This window comes from Hoplias malabaricus, chromosome 11, assembly GCF_029633855.1.
Source record: "Hoplias malabaricus isolate fHopMal1 chromosome 11, fHopMal1.hap1, whole genome shotgun sequence".
NCBI classification, from domain to species: Eukaryota; Metazoa; Chordata; class Actinopteri; order Characiformes; family Erythrinidae; genus Hoplias; species Hoplias malabaricus.
The window spans coordinates 13397761-13412672 of NC_089810.1; the positions used below are offsets into that span (position 1 = coordinate 13397761).

At 39.2% G+C, this 14912-nt stretch overlaps 1 protein-coding gene across 5 annotated transcripts in view; it reads left to right on the forward strand.

The window, feature by feature from the left end:
* The window catches only part of shank3a (SH3 and multiple ankyrin repeat domains 3a), a 241451-nt gene that overhangs the window by 181430 nt on the left and 45109 nt on the right, over nt 1–14912 (forward strand). For all 5 annotated transcript variants that reach the window (XR_010804539.1, XM_066685384.1, XM_066685385.1 and 2 more), the window contains one exon: nt 11139–11252. Coding sequence is in view for 4 of the 5 variants with exons in the window: in XM_066685384.1 (XP_066541481.1) it covers nt 11139–11252 (114 nt within the window). In the remaining variant the exon portion in view is untranslated. The remainder of the gene's footprint in view (nt 1–11138; nt 11253–14912) is intronic.

Below are 14912 nucleotides of genomic sequence, written 5' to 3' on the forward strand. Positions count from 1 at the left end.
ACTAATGCGCCAGTATTAAACCTTTATAGGTAATGTTCAGTGGCACGGTGGCGCAGCAGGTAGGTGTCGCAGTCACACAGCTCCAGGGACCTGGAGGTTGTGGGTTCGATTCTCGCTCCGGGTGACTGTCTGTGAGGAGTTGGTGTGTTCTCCTTGTGTCCGCGTGGGTTTCCTCCGGGTGCTCCGGTTTCCCCCCACAGTCCACCATGTTGGTAGGTGGATTGGTGACTCAAAAGTGTCCGTAGGGGTGTGTGTGTGTGTGTGTGTTGCCCTGTGAAGGACTGGAGCCCCCTCCAGGGTGTATTCCCACCTTGCGCCCAATGATTCCAGGTAGGCTCTGGACCCACCGCGACCCTGAACTGGATAAGGGGTTACAGATAATGAATGAATGAATGAAGGTAATGTTAATGGTAATTAAAAAAACACTTTCTATAAAATGCAGATGTTTCCTTGCCATTTTCTAGCTCTTTAGTCTGTATGTGTGCTGGAAACTGGTTTAATGGGTTTACGAAGCATCTGTGTGAGTAAATGGGTAGAAAAAAAGGCTCTGTGAGACATGCTAGGCTTTGTCTCTCTCTGCTCAGAGCAGAAAATATTGAAAATATTGAAAATCATGAAAAGACGTGAGGGTATTGTTTTATTCCAGTTTTTTGTACTTTTCCAATATAGATTGCAATATGTACAAGTATAGGATGTATGCGTATTTTTTGCCCATGATGGTAGATTTGGTGTACGCCATACAATAGATCCTTTAAACACATGAGCAACTGAAAAACATTTCAAAAAGGTATTCAAAAAGATATACTTTAGCCTTTTCACTTCCCGATTCTGTGTAGCAGCTTTGTGCTGTCACACTGACATGTTCTGAAGTGAACACTGGTCTTTAGATTTAGCCGTGGCACATTACTGTGCTGTAGCTCTACTCCTGTAGAATCACATTTTCTGTTTATTGCTTCCTCTTAGTGTATTCACTTTGGAAATGGTTTTTTGATGAATGTGTGTATGGCAGGCCAAAAACAATGTGCAACATACACAGTTAATGGAGCACAAGGAATGTATGGTAGCTCTGGAGCTTATGCCTTATGTTCTAGTATACAATGCTTTCACTTTCCCTTTCCATTATCAGGGGAACATAATCATAAGCCTTCTTTACAGCCTCATGAATTCTTCTGCTACATGACCCGTTGCAGCACTGACATCAAGCTCCAGAATAATCTCAATGTCTGAGTAAACGGATTAAGAGCTGATTGGGATTACCAGTGAAATGCAGTATGAGTATTATTAGCTATGACTCTGAGCACTCTCTGAAATTTTAACTTGGAAAACTGTGGGTTTACAAGGAATAGGTAAAATTCAAATCTGTACCAACAAAGCAATAAGTAGTGGAAGCTTAATCCTGTCAGTTAGCATCATGTAAACAGCATGCCATCATTATCATGCTCATCATCACCTCAAACTGCATTGTTAAAATCCTAAATCCACTTGCTAATGTTCTTTCTGACACCGAATGAGGTACAGTTAGTGTTTAGCTAAAACAGTAGCTGTTTTACAATACTTACAGAAGCAAGAAGCCACACTAAGAAGAAAGAAGTCAGCTGTATCTTGTTTATTGCTAAAGTTTAACTTGTGTGTAAGATTTTATCCACTGTTTGAGTTACAGTTTTTTCTCTCTCAAGCATTAAATTTTGTAGTACTTTCAGTCTGTGTTTACTTTCATGCAGTTAGTGCTCTCCCAAATTTTTAGTTAGTTCCACCTTAAGTAATCTACTTGGTGCACCATTTAAGGTGGAACTGTATGCTTAAAGATGAAGCAGACTGTTTCTTATTAATGGTTGAAGTTTAACATGTCTTTTCATTCACTGAATTACCACAAACGCTCATTTCAGCTGTTTAGTTTTGTAGTACTTTTGGCCTATGTTTAGTTTGATTTAGTTAACTGTTAACTGTAAAAAAAGTTAACAGCAAAAATAAGTCAATGTTACCCACCTATGGAGCAGTAATAGTGCAATCTCTTTTAATGTTTTTCAAAGTTCAGGATTCTCTCCCTTGTCCACGTGCCTTCAGATTCTGTTTCTTGGCTGTGCCTTAGCAGGCAACAGAGGGAAAGAGCTCCTGAATGGGACATTTGGTTTGTTTTCCATTTACAGATTTGGGGTTAGGTGTAAACACTGGACACTTTTTCAGCAAGCAAATGGTGTTAAAACCATAACTGAATTTTATTTAAAAATGTATATATATTGAATTGAAATGTATATATATTGCACAAAGTTTATTGGTGATCAGATGCTTCTAGTACGATTTAGCAACATTAGCCTTATGACGGCATTTCTACTAAAAAAGCTAATGTTTTTCAATAAACATTCTTGGTAAACCCATAGATTTTATTAAATACATTTGAAGTGGTCGTTTATTTCATTCATTCATTATCTGTGAGCAGATAGACTTAGACTGTGGGAGGAAACCGGAGCACCCGGAGGAAACCCACACAGACACAGAGAGAACACACCACACTCCCCACAGACAGTCACCCGGAGCGGGACTCGAACCCACAACCTCCAGGTTCCTGGAGCTGTGTGACTGCGACACTACCTGCTGTGCCACCGTGCCGCCTTGAAGTGGACAGTTTTTATGATTTTGTACTAAACTACTACCTTAAAACACATAGTAATTGAGTGTCACAGACCTGCTACACATTACTGAGCACCTACCACTGGGAAAAGAGGTATTTTATGTGAAGGGAGAGGTCCTGAAACAGACTTTAAACCAATTACGTTGAAGTGTGATTGATGTGAACTACCAGTCATCCAGTTGATCATTCGTTGAGCTTAAACTCTATTACACATGTCTAGATAATAAGAGACTTGACAGATCAGGGAACACATGCACACACACTTAATAACTATTCTGGCAGCCCTGATCACTTGACTGACAGGAAGAGGGTGGGGGGTGGCAGCATTACTCACAGTTATAAATACAGTTCTGTGGTACACACACCTCACATACACACCCTTATACACACATGTACATGTACTTACGCACATGCTTCCTATATCTATTCCTACTCCTATATATTTATTCTTACCTATGTATAGTGGCAATGCTTCATGTGTGTGTGTGTGTATTTGTGTAAAGGAAAGTGTGAGAGAGAGACAAGAGTACTGTGCAAAAAATGGTTTTATTCCCAGGTAAAATGCATATAAAATTCAAGGTACAATTTTCAAAAATTCACGGAAAACAAACAGACAACCACCAAATACTCAACTTTTCAGTGTTTTAATGTGTCTGCCAGCTTTCACTCTTCTGCAGACCTGATTCCTGTTTTTCAAATGACTGTAGAGGTATAATGTAATCATATAGCAGTTGTGAAGGACTGGCGCCCCCTCCAGGGTGTGTTCCTGCCTTGCACCCAGTGATTCTGGGTAGGCTCTGGACCCACCGTGACCCTGAACTGGATACGCGGTTACAGACAATGGATGATTGAATATAGCAGTTGTGGTTGATCCAGTTGCTGCTACATGTCCTTAAAACACACAGTGCTGTGGATTTTTCAGGTCTGGAGCAAGAGCAGAGCTTAATTTCCTTGTGCCATTTTCACTGTATCCTTTAATAACCTCCAGTTTGGGGAACATGACTTCACACTGATGTATCTAATCCCCTCAGAACTATCTCCTAGAAAAAAAGGTCGTATTTACTTAATGACGTGTGGCCTTACTCAATATTTTATCTATAGGAGCTGAGGATTTTAGATGTCTAAGTGCACTAGTTTACCTTTTTTTCTTGTTTTTTTTTTTCCCAGAAAACACACACACACAAAGTAACACACAAGCACTGTGGGAATGATGTAGCAGTGCAAGATTCAGTCTCTCAGTTCTTCTCACAATACAGCGAGCTCTAATGGAGTAGAATCATTGTGAGCCAAAATACTCTCCCTTTCTCATTTACTTTCCCTCTCTTTTCTCTTTCTCTCTCTCTCTTTGTTCTGTTTTGTCTGTCTCTCACCATCTAACACCTTCTTGTACTTTCTCACTCGCTGTGTCTCCTTTCACTCTAATTCACTCACACTCTTTCATCTCTCTGCCCGAGTGCTTTTTAGGTTCTCTTTGTGTCATTTGGCCTCATCTTGTCATATGATTAGTCTTTTTAACAGCAGGCTTTGGTGCACATAATGTGCATCTGAACAATGGGTTACAGTGCAACTCATTTAATGCAGTGAAACACATATGGATTTCATCCTGGGCTAAAAGTCTTGATACAAGAAAAACGAAATAATATTAATCACAATGTCACGATAGTTGTCACTCCATTCTGAAACTGACCAGTGCTAATGTTTGTCTCCTTCTGCACATCACTCGCATGCAACATATTTCAGAGCTCAGAAACAAAGTAAAAGTTGAAGAAATCAAACAAAATTTGTATAAAAATGTAATGTAAAAAAAATATGGCAGCGTGCAAGAAAGGAGTTAAGTAGTTAGATATATACTGTATATTTCCTGGTTTGTTTTATTTTTCCTGAAGTTCTGTCCTGCCATGGATAATATGGACTGGGGAGTGAATGGTACGTTTTGAAATAATAAAAGCCTATTACATCAAACTTATCAAACATATCAAAAAAGCAGGGCTCAATTTTTAGTTTTAAAAGATATTTAAAAATTAAGTTTGGTTTTATTCATATGATCTCAGTCTGTAAAGCCTGTATCCACAGCGAGAACGTTTTGTTTTGTTTCGCTTAGTAGAGTCATTCCATTGTCTTGACATTGGATCTGCCTTGTGCACTGTTGAAATGCTTGATGTTTTGTAGCGTGTGTTACTATTTGCGCACGTCTATTCATGTCCTAAATCATAAAAGCAAAGCATGTCACAGGATTAGCTCAGCATTTTTAGTGCTCATGCTTGCACACACACACACACACACACACACACACACACACACACTGTGTGACAGTGCTTCCTCTGTCACAAGCTTGGCCTGGGTTGCTGTGGCTGAATGCCGGGTGAGGGCTGGTCACTAACTCTGGGAGTTTGGCCAACATTTTTTCCCATGGTGCCGTTTGGGCCGGGTGAGTGGATGACGGTTTCCAATACGCCAGGCATGCTGAGCACTCCGCAGCCATGCTGAGCACACGCCAGAAAGAGACAAAACCATCAGGCACTGCTCTTACTACTCCTGCAAATACAGACCTAAGTGACATCTTATTGGACACTGCTGTAATGTAGTTTCATATTAAACAGGAGCAGTTAAACGTACAAAGCCCATGCACCATTAAAGCCTCTAATGTGGCTAATAACGGCTAATAATAATAATGGCTCTATACCGTATATACGTACTCATATACATGTCTTTCACCATTAAAACTTTACATGAGTAATGAGTCATAAGTAATTTCAGGATTCATTAACACATTATACATTAAAGACAAACAATGTATGGAACTTTAACTTTACAACTTTCAGCAAACTTTATATAAGATGAGCTATCAATAAACTCAACTAGAAAAGCTGTTTGTGTGTGGGTGTGTTTGTGTGTGTGTGTGTGCTGGTTACAAATATGAATTAAAAGTTTTTTTTCATGTTTTTCAAGTTTCATTAACCATGTATTGATTGTGTTATTATTAGAACTGTCACAAATACCATTTTTAGGGAAGTTCCACTTGCAAACTCATGCGTACATGGCACCACTAATGGCACAGAGTGTTCACAAGTTAACCAGAGCTTTGCAGAGCTGGTCTAATTTTAGGAATAAAGCTGAGCGAATGAACTGTAGCTTTGCAACACTTTGTTGTAGGTAGGTTGTAGGGTTTAAGGTTGTTTTAGGCTTCATTCAGGACTTGTGTTAAAGAGACTGAATACGGGTGGAGTGCTGGGGGAGCAGAGAGCAGGGTTTTTTGTTGTTGTTTTTTTTGGACGGGAGTATTGCCTTTATCGATAGCCTCATTTTACATATAGAGATAGCCTCATTTTAAAATACCTACCCAAAGAATGAATAACTAAATAGCCAAGTATTCAGGACCAGCCCTAGTTATTGTTAATAACTATAATTATTGTTTTAATAATACTTCAAATTTAAACAACTGTACAGAAAACTGCTGAAACCTAATAGATAGATTATATGCTTTGCAACAGATTGCCAATTTGCCTTGCCTTTTTATTTTGGATTTGATTTCACTTAATAGCCAATCAGGTGCTAAAATACAGCATCCATCAAATCAAAATAGGGTTAAGCTTAGGAGACAACATTTCAAATCAAAACTGCCTTGTTCCAATGTGTGAGTAGCTTTCAGAAAAACAGTTCAAAGACTTCAAACCATCTTCATTGACATCAGACAATGACAAAACAATATTTTCTTCTTTATGGGTGCAGAGAAACTGCATCTGCTATAAGGCTTTTGCTGTGTGCATCTACTCACATGAACTTAACCATTTCTGGAACGTAACATTTTCTGGGGTATTTAAGAACTTTTTGAGAACTATTTAGACATCCATTGGAGAAATGCAATATTTGTACACATTAAACAAGAAGGATTGAATCCACCCTAGACTTGGAGTTACAAATAGCGTCAGACCCAACATTTGTGGTTTCTTCAACAAAGATGTCAGATTGTGTTTGTTTGTTTGTTTGTTTTTTGACATAGAGTTTTGACAACAACAATATGAACAATATGAAGCCTATTAGAAGAGCTGGTGTTCTTTGTGGGCAGCTGCACTGAGTGCAAGCAAAGCGGGATGGATTGGTTGTGCAGTGGAAGTGAAGTGAGTTTCTCTCCTGTCAGTCACAATGAAGAACAGTTCCTGTAGCCACTCTCCCCCACAGCAATATAAAACATTTAAAAGCAATGTCTCAGCAGCCGAAGTGTGTCAGAGAGGAGTCAGACTAATGAGTGGTGTTTGTGTTTGAATCTGCTGTGGACTGAGGGATCTTCTGTAATGGTATGGAACCTGTTACGCAGCTTTCACAGCCCTTGCTTCATTTACAGGGCTCTGGAATATGTTTGGAAGAGTATGGAATACCGTAATGGGAGTATGGGTCTGCGGTGCGAGAGAAAGGCAGAGATGAATTCGGCTAACAGCAAATGCACAGCCGTTCTCAGTTAACACTAGGACTAATGTGATAATTAAATGGTTATCCCTCAGGCTATATTACCTCCTAAAACCTGCTAATTTGCCATGTGGAATGTCATATCTCCTGATTAAAACCAGTGCGGTAATTGGTTGCATTTAGATGAAAAATTAGCAAATTAAAATATGATCATTTGCTACCCAAGGTGCAACAGGAGTTCAGTTAGAGAAGGAGATTTGTTGTAAGATAGTGAAGAAATTATATGAGTATCAGGGTCACTTGTTTGTATTTTAAAGGTGGTGGGTGGGTGGTGATGCTAAATTACAGAGCTGCACTATTTTTGAAAAAACGAAAATTGAAAGCTTGCACTCATGCATTTGTCAGACAGTGTGAATGCTTGTGATTCATACAAAATCTCACCAACCCTTAATTAAGGCTCTCTGAGACAGGTCGAAAAGCTTATGGAGCAGCCAGTAAAAAGCACTGTATTGTTATTAATAAATTAATTTAATTTCAGCCTTATCTCTGATCTTAAATTGAAATAGTTTTTGTGGTTAGTATATTCTAATATTTGAGTCACAGTATGTTGTTAAAGTATCCTATCTTCATTTTGGCAACAGTCAGCCACATATATTTCATGTTCATATGAGTGAAAAACCTTTAATATAATATATAATTAATGAATTAAAATTAGAACACATATGTTTCACAGTCTACTTATAGATACGTTAGCTAAACATCAGTGTATATCATAACTATAGCTATAACATAGCTTTAAATGCCGTATATTAAAAACTCCACTTCAGAAATATACTGACAGTATTTTACAATATATTTATTTTAACAGTTGATTAAATATTATCTGGAGTGGTATATTTTCACTGATAAAATATGATACTGTTTTTTGTTATTGTTCTTTTAGGAGCATTAATATGTGACTTCAGATAATGGGTCTGTCTCACAGTGAGCTGTCTAACAAAGAGCACTTTATGTCACAGTGTGTGTGCTCCCGACACGTATGCTGTCCCAACTCTTAGGCACCTCATTATGCTGTTTACTAAGATATCTTCATTTGGCCAAATTTTAAGGCAGCATCGAACCATGATTGTTTTCTGGAGGAGGCTTTTGTAGGAGGCGCTCAGTCACAGAAACAGACGACCTCAGTCAATAGCATTCAACACATGCCTAAAGAGTCCTCTGATTGGTCAGAAAGGGTTTGCTGATCTCTGATCTCTGGCTCTACACATAAACATATTAGTTTTAAATCACACTGACTGAGATGTTTGGTGCAAAATTGAGAGCACATGGAAGTGGTCACGTGTGAGTGAAAAAGACAGCATTTGAGACTCGTAGCCGCAGATTCAAGCAGGTGTAGTCATTGACTTGTGTTTGTGACAAAATTGAGACAAATATCCCATAAAAAAAAATACAGGTGTGCAACTCACATCACACAGATTCACATATTGTTTTGCAAATGTGCAATTTTTGTGCATGTTTCATACGAGTTTGTGAACGTGTTTTGCACCATATTCACCGCTGCAACTGTAGCAAAACTGAGCGTATGATATTTTTGTACTTGTGTGTGTGTGTAGAATTGGATTATACACCTGCAATAAAGAATTTGTAATGGTGTTAATTTGTATTTTTGGGAGTGAAAAATCTACAGGTTTGCGAACTCCTGAAAAGATTTTCTCTGTGACTTTTACTGACACATTTACACCAAATATACCTCCATAGGTAGAACGCTGTCTACTTAAACAGCTGTCTATGCAGTCAGTGCCTGCCTAGACATCTCAATAGGTTTGGGGACAGACCAAGTGTTTCTGATTGGTTTGGAGGAAAAATATGTATAAGAATAAAGTAAACAGGAAGTGTCCTGTTCTCTGTCCTATTGAGTGTTGTTATGTTATGTAGCCTATTATCATGTTAACAGGGCAAAAGAAATGAGACCAAGCTTCTGAGGCCACCTTTAGCACAGGGTATCAGTATTCAGGAAGAGTTCAGTGTGGGGTCAAATACTGTGAAGCTCTGATACGATTAAGAAGCATAATGTTAACTCTTAATAAAGTTAACTGTGTTGTTCAGCAGTATTTAATTTTTTAAGTAAGGAAAGCCTGCAGTGAACAGGCTGAGGACACGTCGACATGTTCTATCTAAGATATAGGACTTTATTTGTCTGAGCTCTAAGGTTTTTGCCAATACTGCAATACAGATTAACAGACAATATATTTTATATTTCCCTAGTGATAAAGTTTGTGTGTGTGTGTGTGTGTGTGTGTGTGTGTGTGTGTGTATGTGTGTGTGTGTGTGTTACTGGGTCGTTCTCTATAGGTGGAAAAGAGGAGGAGGGTCGATGAAGGGTTGTGACTCCTCTTACAGCTCATCAATGGAGTGTATGTAGTGAAAAGCCCCACTCTCATCACAGATTACACTACAAGAGCATGACTAACATCCCACCTCACTTACACTCTCTCTCTCTCTCTCTCTCTCTCACACACACACACACACACACACAAGAACAGGGCAGTGCTGAATTGTTGCCTACATGGGTTGTACATTTCATTGTGTTAATGAAGAAAGCCATTGACCTTTGAGCTCCTTCCAGCACTCAGTTTATGAATGAGACCAAAGTGTTTGTGTCTGTGTGAAGAATTAATATATGTATATATGTGTGTGTGTGTGTGTGTGTGAGAGAGAGAGAGTGAGAGAGAGAGAGAGAATGAGTGAGTTTTTATGTGAGTGTGTGTGATTGCTGCTATGCTAATTGCGGCTTCTTGATCTATGAATCTAATGAGGCGTAAAGAAAACTCTGCACCCGTCCTTGCTTTCAATAAACATTTTAAACACACACACACACACACACACACACACACACAAACACACACACACACATATACATGCACATTAGTGCTGTTGTACCTTGAAACTGTGGTATCCTAGCAACTACAAAGCCGAAGGACAGCTCTTGACTCCAGGGAATGCATTTGGGGATGTGTGTGTGTTCATGTGAGTTTGTGTGAGTTAGAGGACTATAAGAGAATGAAAGTGAAGTCTGAACATTGGCAAAACCAGAGGAGGGGCTGAACTGGATGCTGAAATGTGATTGGCTGGCCTGGGTACCATCCTAACCGTTATTTCACATACTGAAGAAATTAGAATGCTTCCAAACTTCACAGAAAATGTTAATGGTCACCAGTAGATATTTAAGTTTGCAACATGTAGAGCAACTTTCAAAGGTGTAATGTAAATGTAAAGATGTGTGTAAATGTAAAGTGAGGACCCTTTGGCCACAGAAGCAGAATCTGCACCATGGTTGCTTTGTGTTGCTTTCAGGGGTTATTTGCCACATCTTTGCATGTCGTTTGAGTATCGCTCTCCTGAATGGAGGATGCAGACTACTGAATGATTATTAAGCATTAATCGAAGATTTAAAGGAGCACTAGGTAAGATTTGGGTTTTTTGATCCTGGAGCTCTCCCTAATGTAATAAATGTTTACAAAACTGTACTGAAATTAGTGGGGAGGGGAGGGGAGTGAGGGTGGTGGATTCCTACCCTTCTCCAAAAGTTACATAGTGTAGTTTCTGCAGTGCTGTTTTACATTAAAACCAGGAACAGTAAAAATAACTAACATTTTCTAAACATAAAGTGTCACAGTGGTGTTCCAGGTAGTGTCGCAGCTGCACAGCTACAAAGTTCTGGGTTAGATCCTCATCTACAATCATCGTTCTGTAATGTATGGTGTGTTCTCCCCATGTCTGGCTGGGCTTCCTCCAGGTGCTCCACGTTCCACCCACAATCCAAAAACACATGCTGGTAGGCGGAGGTGGCTGTGTGAAATTGTCTGCAAGTGTGAGTGAATGTGTGAGAGCGAGATGCCTGCTGCTCTGGCCTGGGTGGGCTTCTGTCTGGTATGCAATCATTCCTGGTAGGGTCTGGGCCCACTGCCACCCTGATGATGATGGAGCGGTTAATTAAAATGAAGATGAGTTAATAACCTTAACATGCTGTCTAAGTTTGTGCTTACTTAGAATACTTATTGTTTCTCTCTCTCTCTCTCTCTCTCTCTCTCTCTCTCTCTCTCAGTGTTGAGTATAGGAGAAGGGGGGTTCTGGGAGGGCACAGTGAAAGGCAGAACTGGCTGGTTCCCTGCGGAGTGTGTGGAGGAAGTGCAGATGAGACAGTATGACCCTCGTCTAGGTGAGTAATGAAACAAATGCTTATAAGGACACGTATACACACATACACACATACAAACACACACACACACACACGCACACACACACAAACCTCATATATTAATTTATGTTTTGTTCTTGCTACCACTCGTATTCCCCAAATGCCTTGATGTCTTGTTGTCCACTGCTTTACAGGTGCTGGTCATAAAATTAGAATATCATGAAAAAGTTGATTTATTTCAGTAATTCCATTCAAAAAGTGAAACTTGTATTTTATATTCATTCATTACACACAGACTGATATATTTCAAGTGTATATTTCTTTTAATTTAATGACTATAACTGACAACTAATGAAAACCCTAAATTCAGTATCTCAGAAAATTAGAATATTACTGAAGACAAATACAAAAAAAGGATTTTTAGAAATGCTGGCCAACTGAAAAGTATGAACATGAAAAGTATGAGCATGTACAGCACTCAGTACTTAGTTGGGGCTCCATTTGCCTGAATTACTGCAGCAATGCAGCGTGGCATGGAGTCGATCAGTCTGTGGCATTGCTCAGGTGTTATGAGAGCCCAGGTTGCTCTGATAGTGGCCTTCACTGACTGTGGAAACTTTACACTGGACCTCAAGCAACGTGGATTCTGTGCCTCTCCTCTCTTCCTCCAGACTCTGGGACCTTGATTTCCAAAAGAAATGCAAAATTTACTTTCATCAGAGAACATCACTTTAGACCACTCAGCTGTCTCTTGTTTAAGAGTGGCTTGACACAAGGAATGCGACGCTGAAACCCATGTCTTGTATACATCTGTGCGTGGTGGTTCTTGAAGCACTGACTCCAGCTGCAGTCCAGTCTTTGTGAATCTCCCCCACATTTTTAATAGATTTTGTTTCACAATCCTCTCCCAGGTGTGGTTATCCCTATTGCTTGTACACTTTTTTCTACATCTTTTCCTTCCCTTCGCCTCTCTGTTAATGTGCTTGGACACAGAGCTCTGAACAGCCAGCCTCTTTACAATAACCTTTTGTGTCTTGCCCTGCTTGTGTAAGCTGTCAATGGTCGTCTTTTGGACTACTGTCAGGTCAGCAGTCTTCCCCATAATTGTGTAGCCTACAGAATTAGACTGAGAGACCATTTAATGGATTTTGCAGGTGTTTTGAGTTAATTAGCTGATTAGAGTGGGGCACCAGGTGACTTCAATATTGAACCTTTTCACAATATTCAAATTTTCTGAGATACAGATTTTTTTTTTTTAACAAATTCTAAGTGTTTTCAGTGTACTGGTACCTGACCCCCTGGCTTCCCAAAACACACAGACACACACAAAATGATTTACTGATAAGAGGTCGTTAAAAATGAGTATGTGATGCAAACAAAACCCATGCAAAAACCTTATTGAGGAGCTGCTGATGATTTTAGACCTTAGAGATCTGATTACACTACACAGTTGCCAACAGTCCCTTTTGAAAAGCATCTGAAATTTGGCATAGATTAGGTGTGTGTGTGTGTGTGTGTGTATGTGTGTGTGTGTGTGTGTGTGTGTGTGTGTATAAGAGAAAGAGAGATCTTTTGATAAATAAATTTTCTTGAAATGGATTGGAAAAGGACATTAACTGTGCAGGGAATAAAATGCGTAACATAGCAACAGCTAATCTCTCTGGACAGCATTTAATTGTAATTGCTCTCATTGTTCCTTTAGGAAACAGTTTCTCCTTTGTGTAAACCCCACCACACACACCCATACACACATACACTCATACCCACCTTCACATGCCATGAGTGGCTGTACATTTTATATCACACTGGGCCTAATGAAATAAAATAAAATGAAATAAAATAAAATAATAAGTCGATTCTGGAGGTCAGATTAAGAGTCAGCACAGGCAAGTTAATTTATTTTATTTATTTATTTATTTTACAAGAACTCCCAGTGCAGGGTTTTCCTCAGTTTACACTTCTCTAACCTGGTACACTAAATGCTTCTGAATGTGTCAAAGGAAAGACTTGAAAATGAGAGGAGAACATACAGTACCCGATTGTCTCTTTAGTGGAATGTTCTGAAAATGAATAACGGTCATAGCTGGTTGATTTTATCTATCCAAGCCTAGCTTATAAATTAATTATTTCTTATTGTAGCTAACTAAACCCAGCTGTGTTGGAAACAGCAATGTTTAATTTACCACCCCCTTAATCTAAATAATGTTTTACTATCATAAAATCTTGTAAGTGGTTATTTCAGCACTTCGGACAGTTCCAGTCCTTTACAGTCCCATACTGTGTAGAGCACAACTGTGATCATTCTGAACATAAAAATTATATATAGTTTAAAACAAAGGTCAAAAAAAGAAAAAAAAAAGTCAGTGTTGTTTAATTTCAAAGGCTCTTTTCTACAAAATTCCTGTAAAAGCATCTGAAACGCTCTTACAAAAATGTATTATACAAAATCATTACAAATATACTGAAAAGACATGGATAATTTGAGAGAATGTACAAGCTATGAAGTCAGTTCATGGCCGAGGAAACAGAACTTTGCAAGGCACAATGATCCTTAAACTACCTACTAACTCTCTGTATTAGTTTGTGTTAGTATTTGTTATAAAGTAGAGGTATTGATAATGTTCAAAATGCAGCAAACCTTTGTTGGGTGAAAGATATATTAGGGCTCCCTGCAACTCACTTAATAAAATGTATTGTAGGCCTACAGCAGCAATGATGTTCAGCAGGTATCAACACACTGATCAGCAACTGGTCACAATATTTACTGAGGATTCAATGCAGAAAGGAACATGGAAGATGGGAAATAACACTATAATTCACTCCTGAAAATAAGCAGAAGGCAAAGAATATGGAAGCAAGTGTTCTATGATAGATCTACAGTAGATCAGTCCAATCGACCCACACATTCAGTAAAGAATCTGCAGAAGAGAAATATTTAGAACAAATCAGCCACAATCTGCCAATTTAAATGAGAGGTCAAAATTCAAAGTTACCTCTCAAAATCCTCTCAGTCATCTCATATACACATCAATGCTCTAACACACACCATCAATCCTTACATGCACACTATCAGTCCTATCATACACACTATCAAAACTCTCATACACACTATCAATCCTCTCATACACACTATCAATCCTCTCATACACACTATCAATCCTCTCATACACACCACCAAACTCTCTCTCACACACCATCACATTCTCTCACACACTTCACCAAACTCTCTCACACACACCATCACACTCTCTCACATACCATAACACTCTCTCACACACACCACCAAATTCTCTCACACACGCCATCACACTCTCTCTCACACACCACCAATCTCTCTCACACACACCATCAAACCCTCTCACACTTACCATCAAACCCTCTCACACTTACCATCAAACCCTCTCACACACACCATCAAACCCTCTCACACACACCATCAAACCCTCTCACACACATCAACACACTCTCTCACACACACCATCACACTCTCTCACACACATCAACACACTCTCTCACACACACCATTAAATCCTCTCACACACACCACCAAACCCTCTCACACACCATCAAACTATCTCACACACGTCATCACACTCTCTCACACACATCATTACACTCTCTCACACTTACCATCAAACCCTCTCACACACACCATCAAACCCTCTCACACACATCAACACA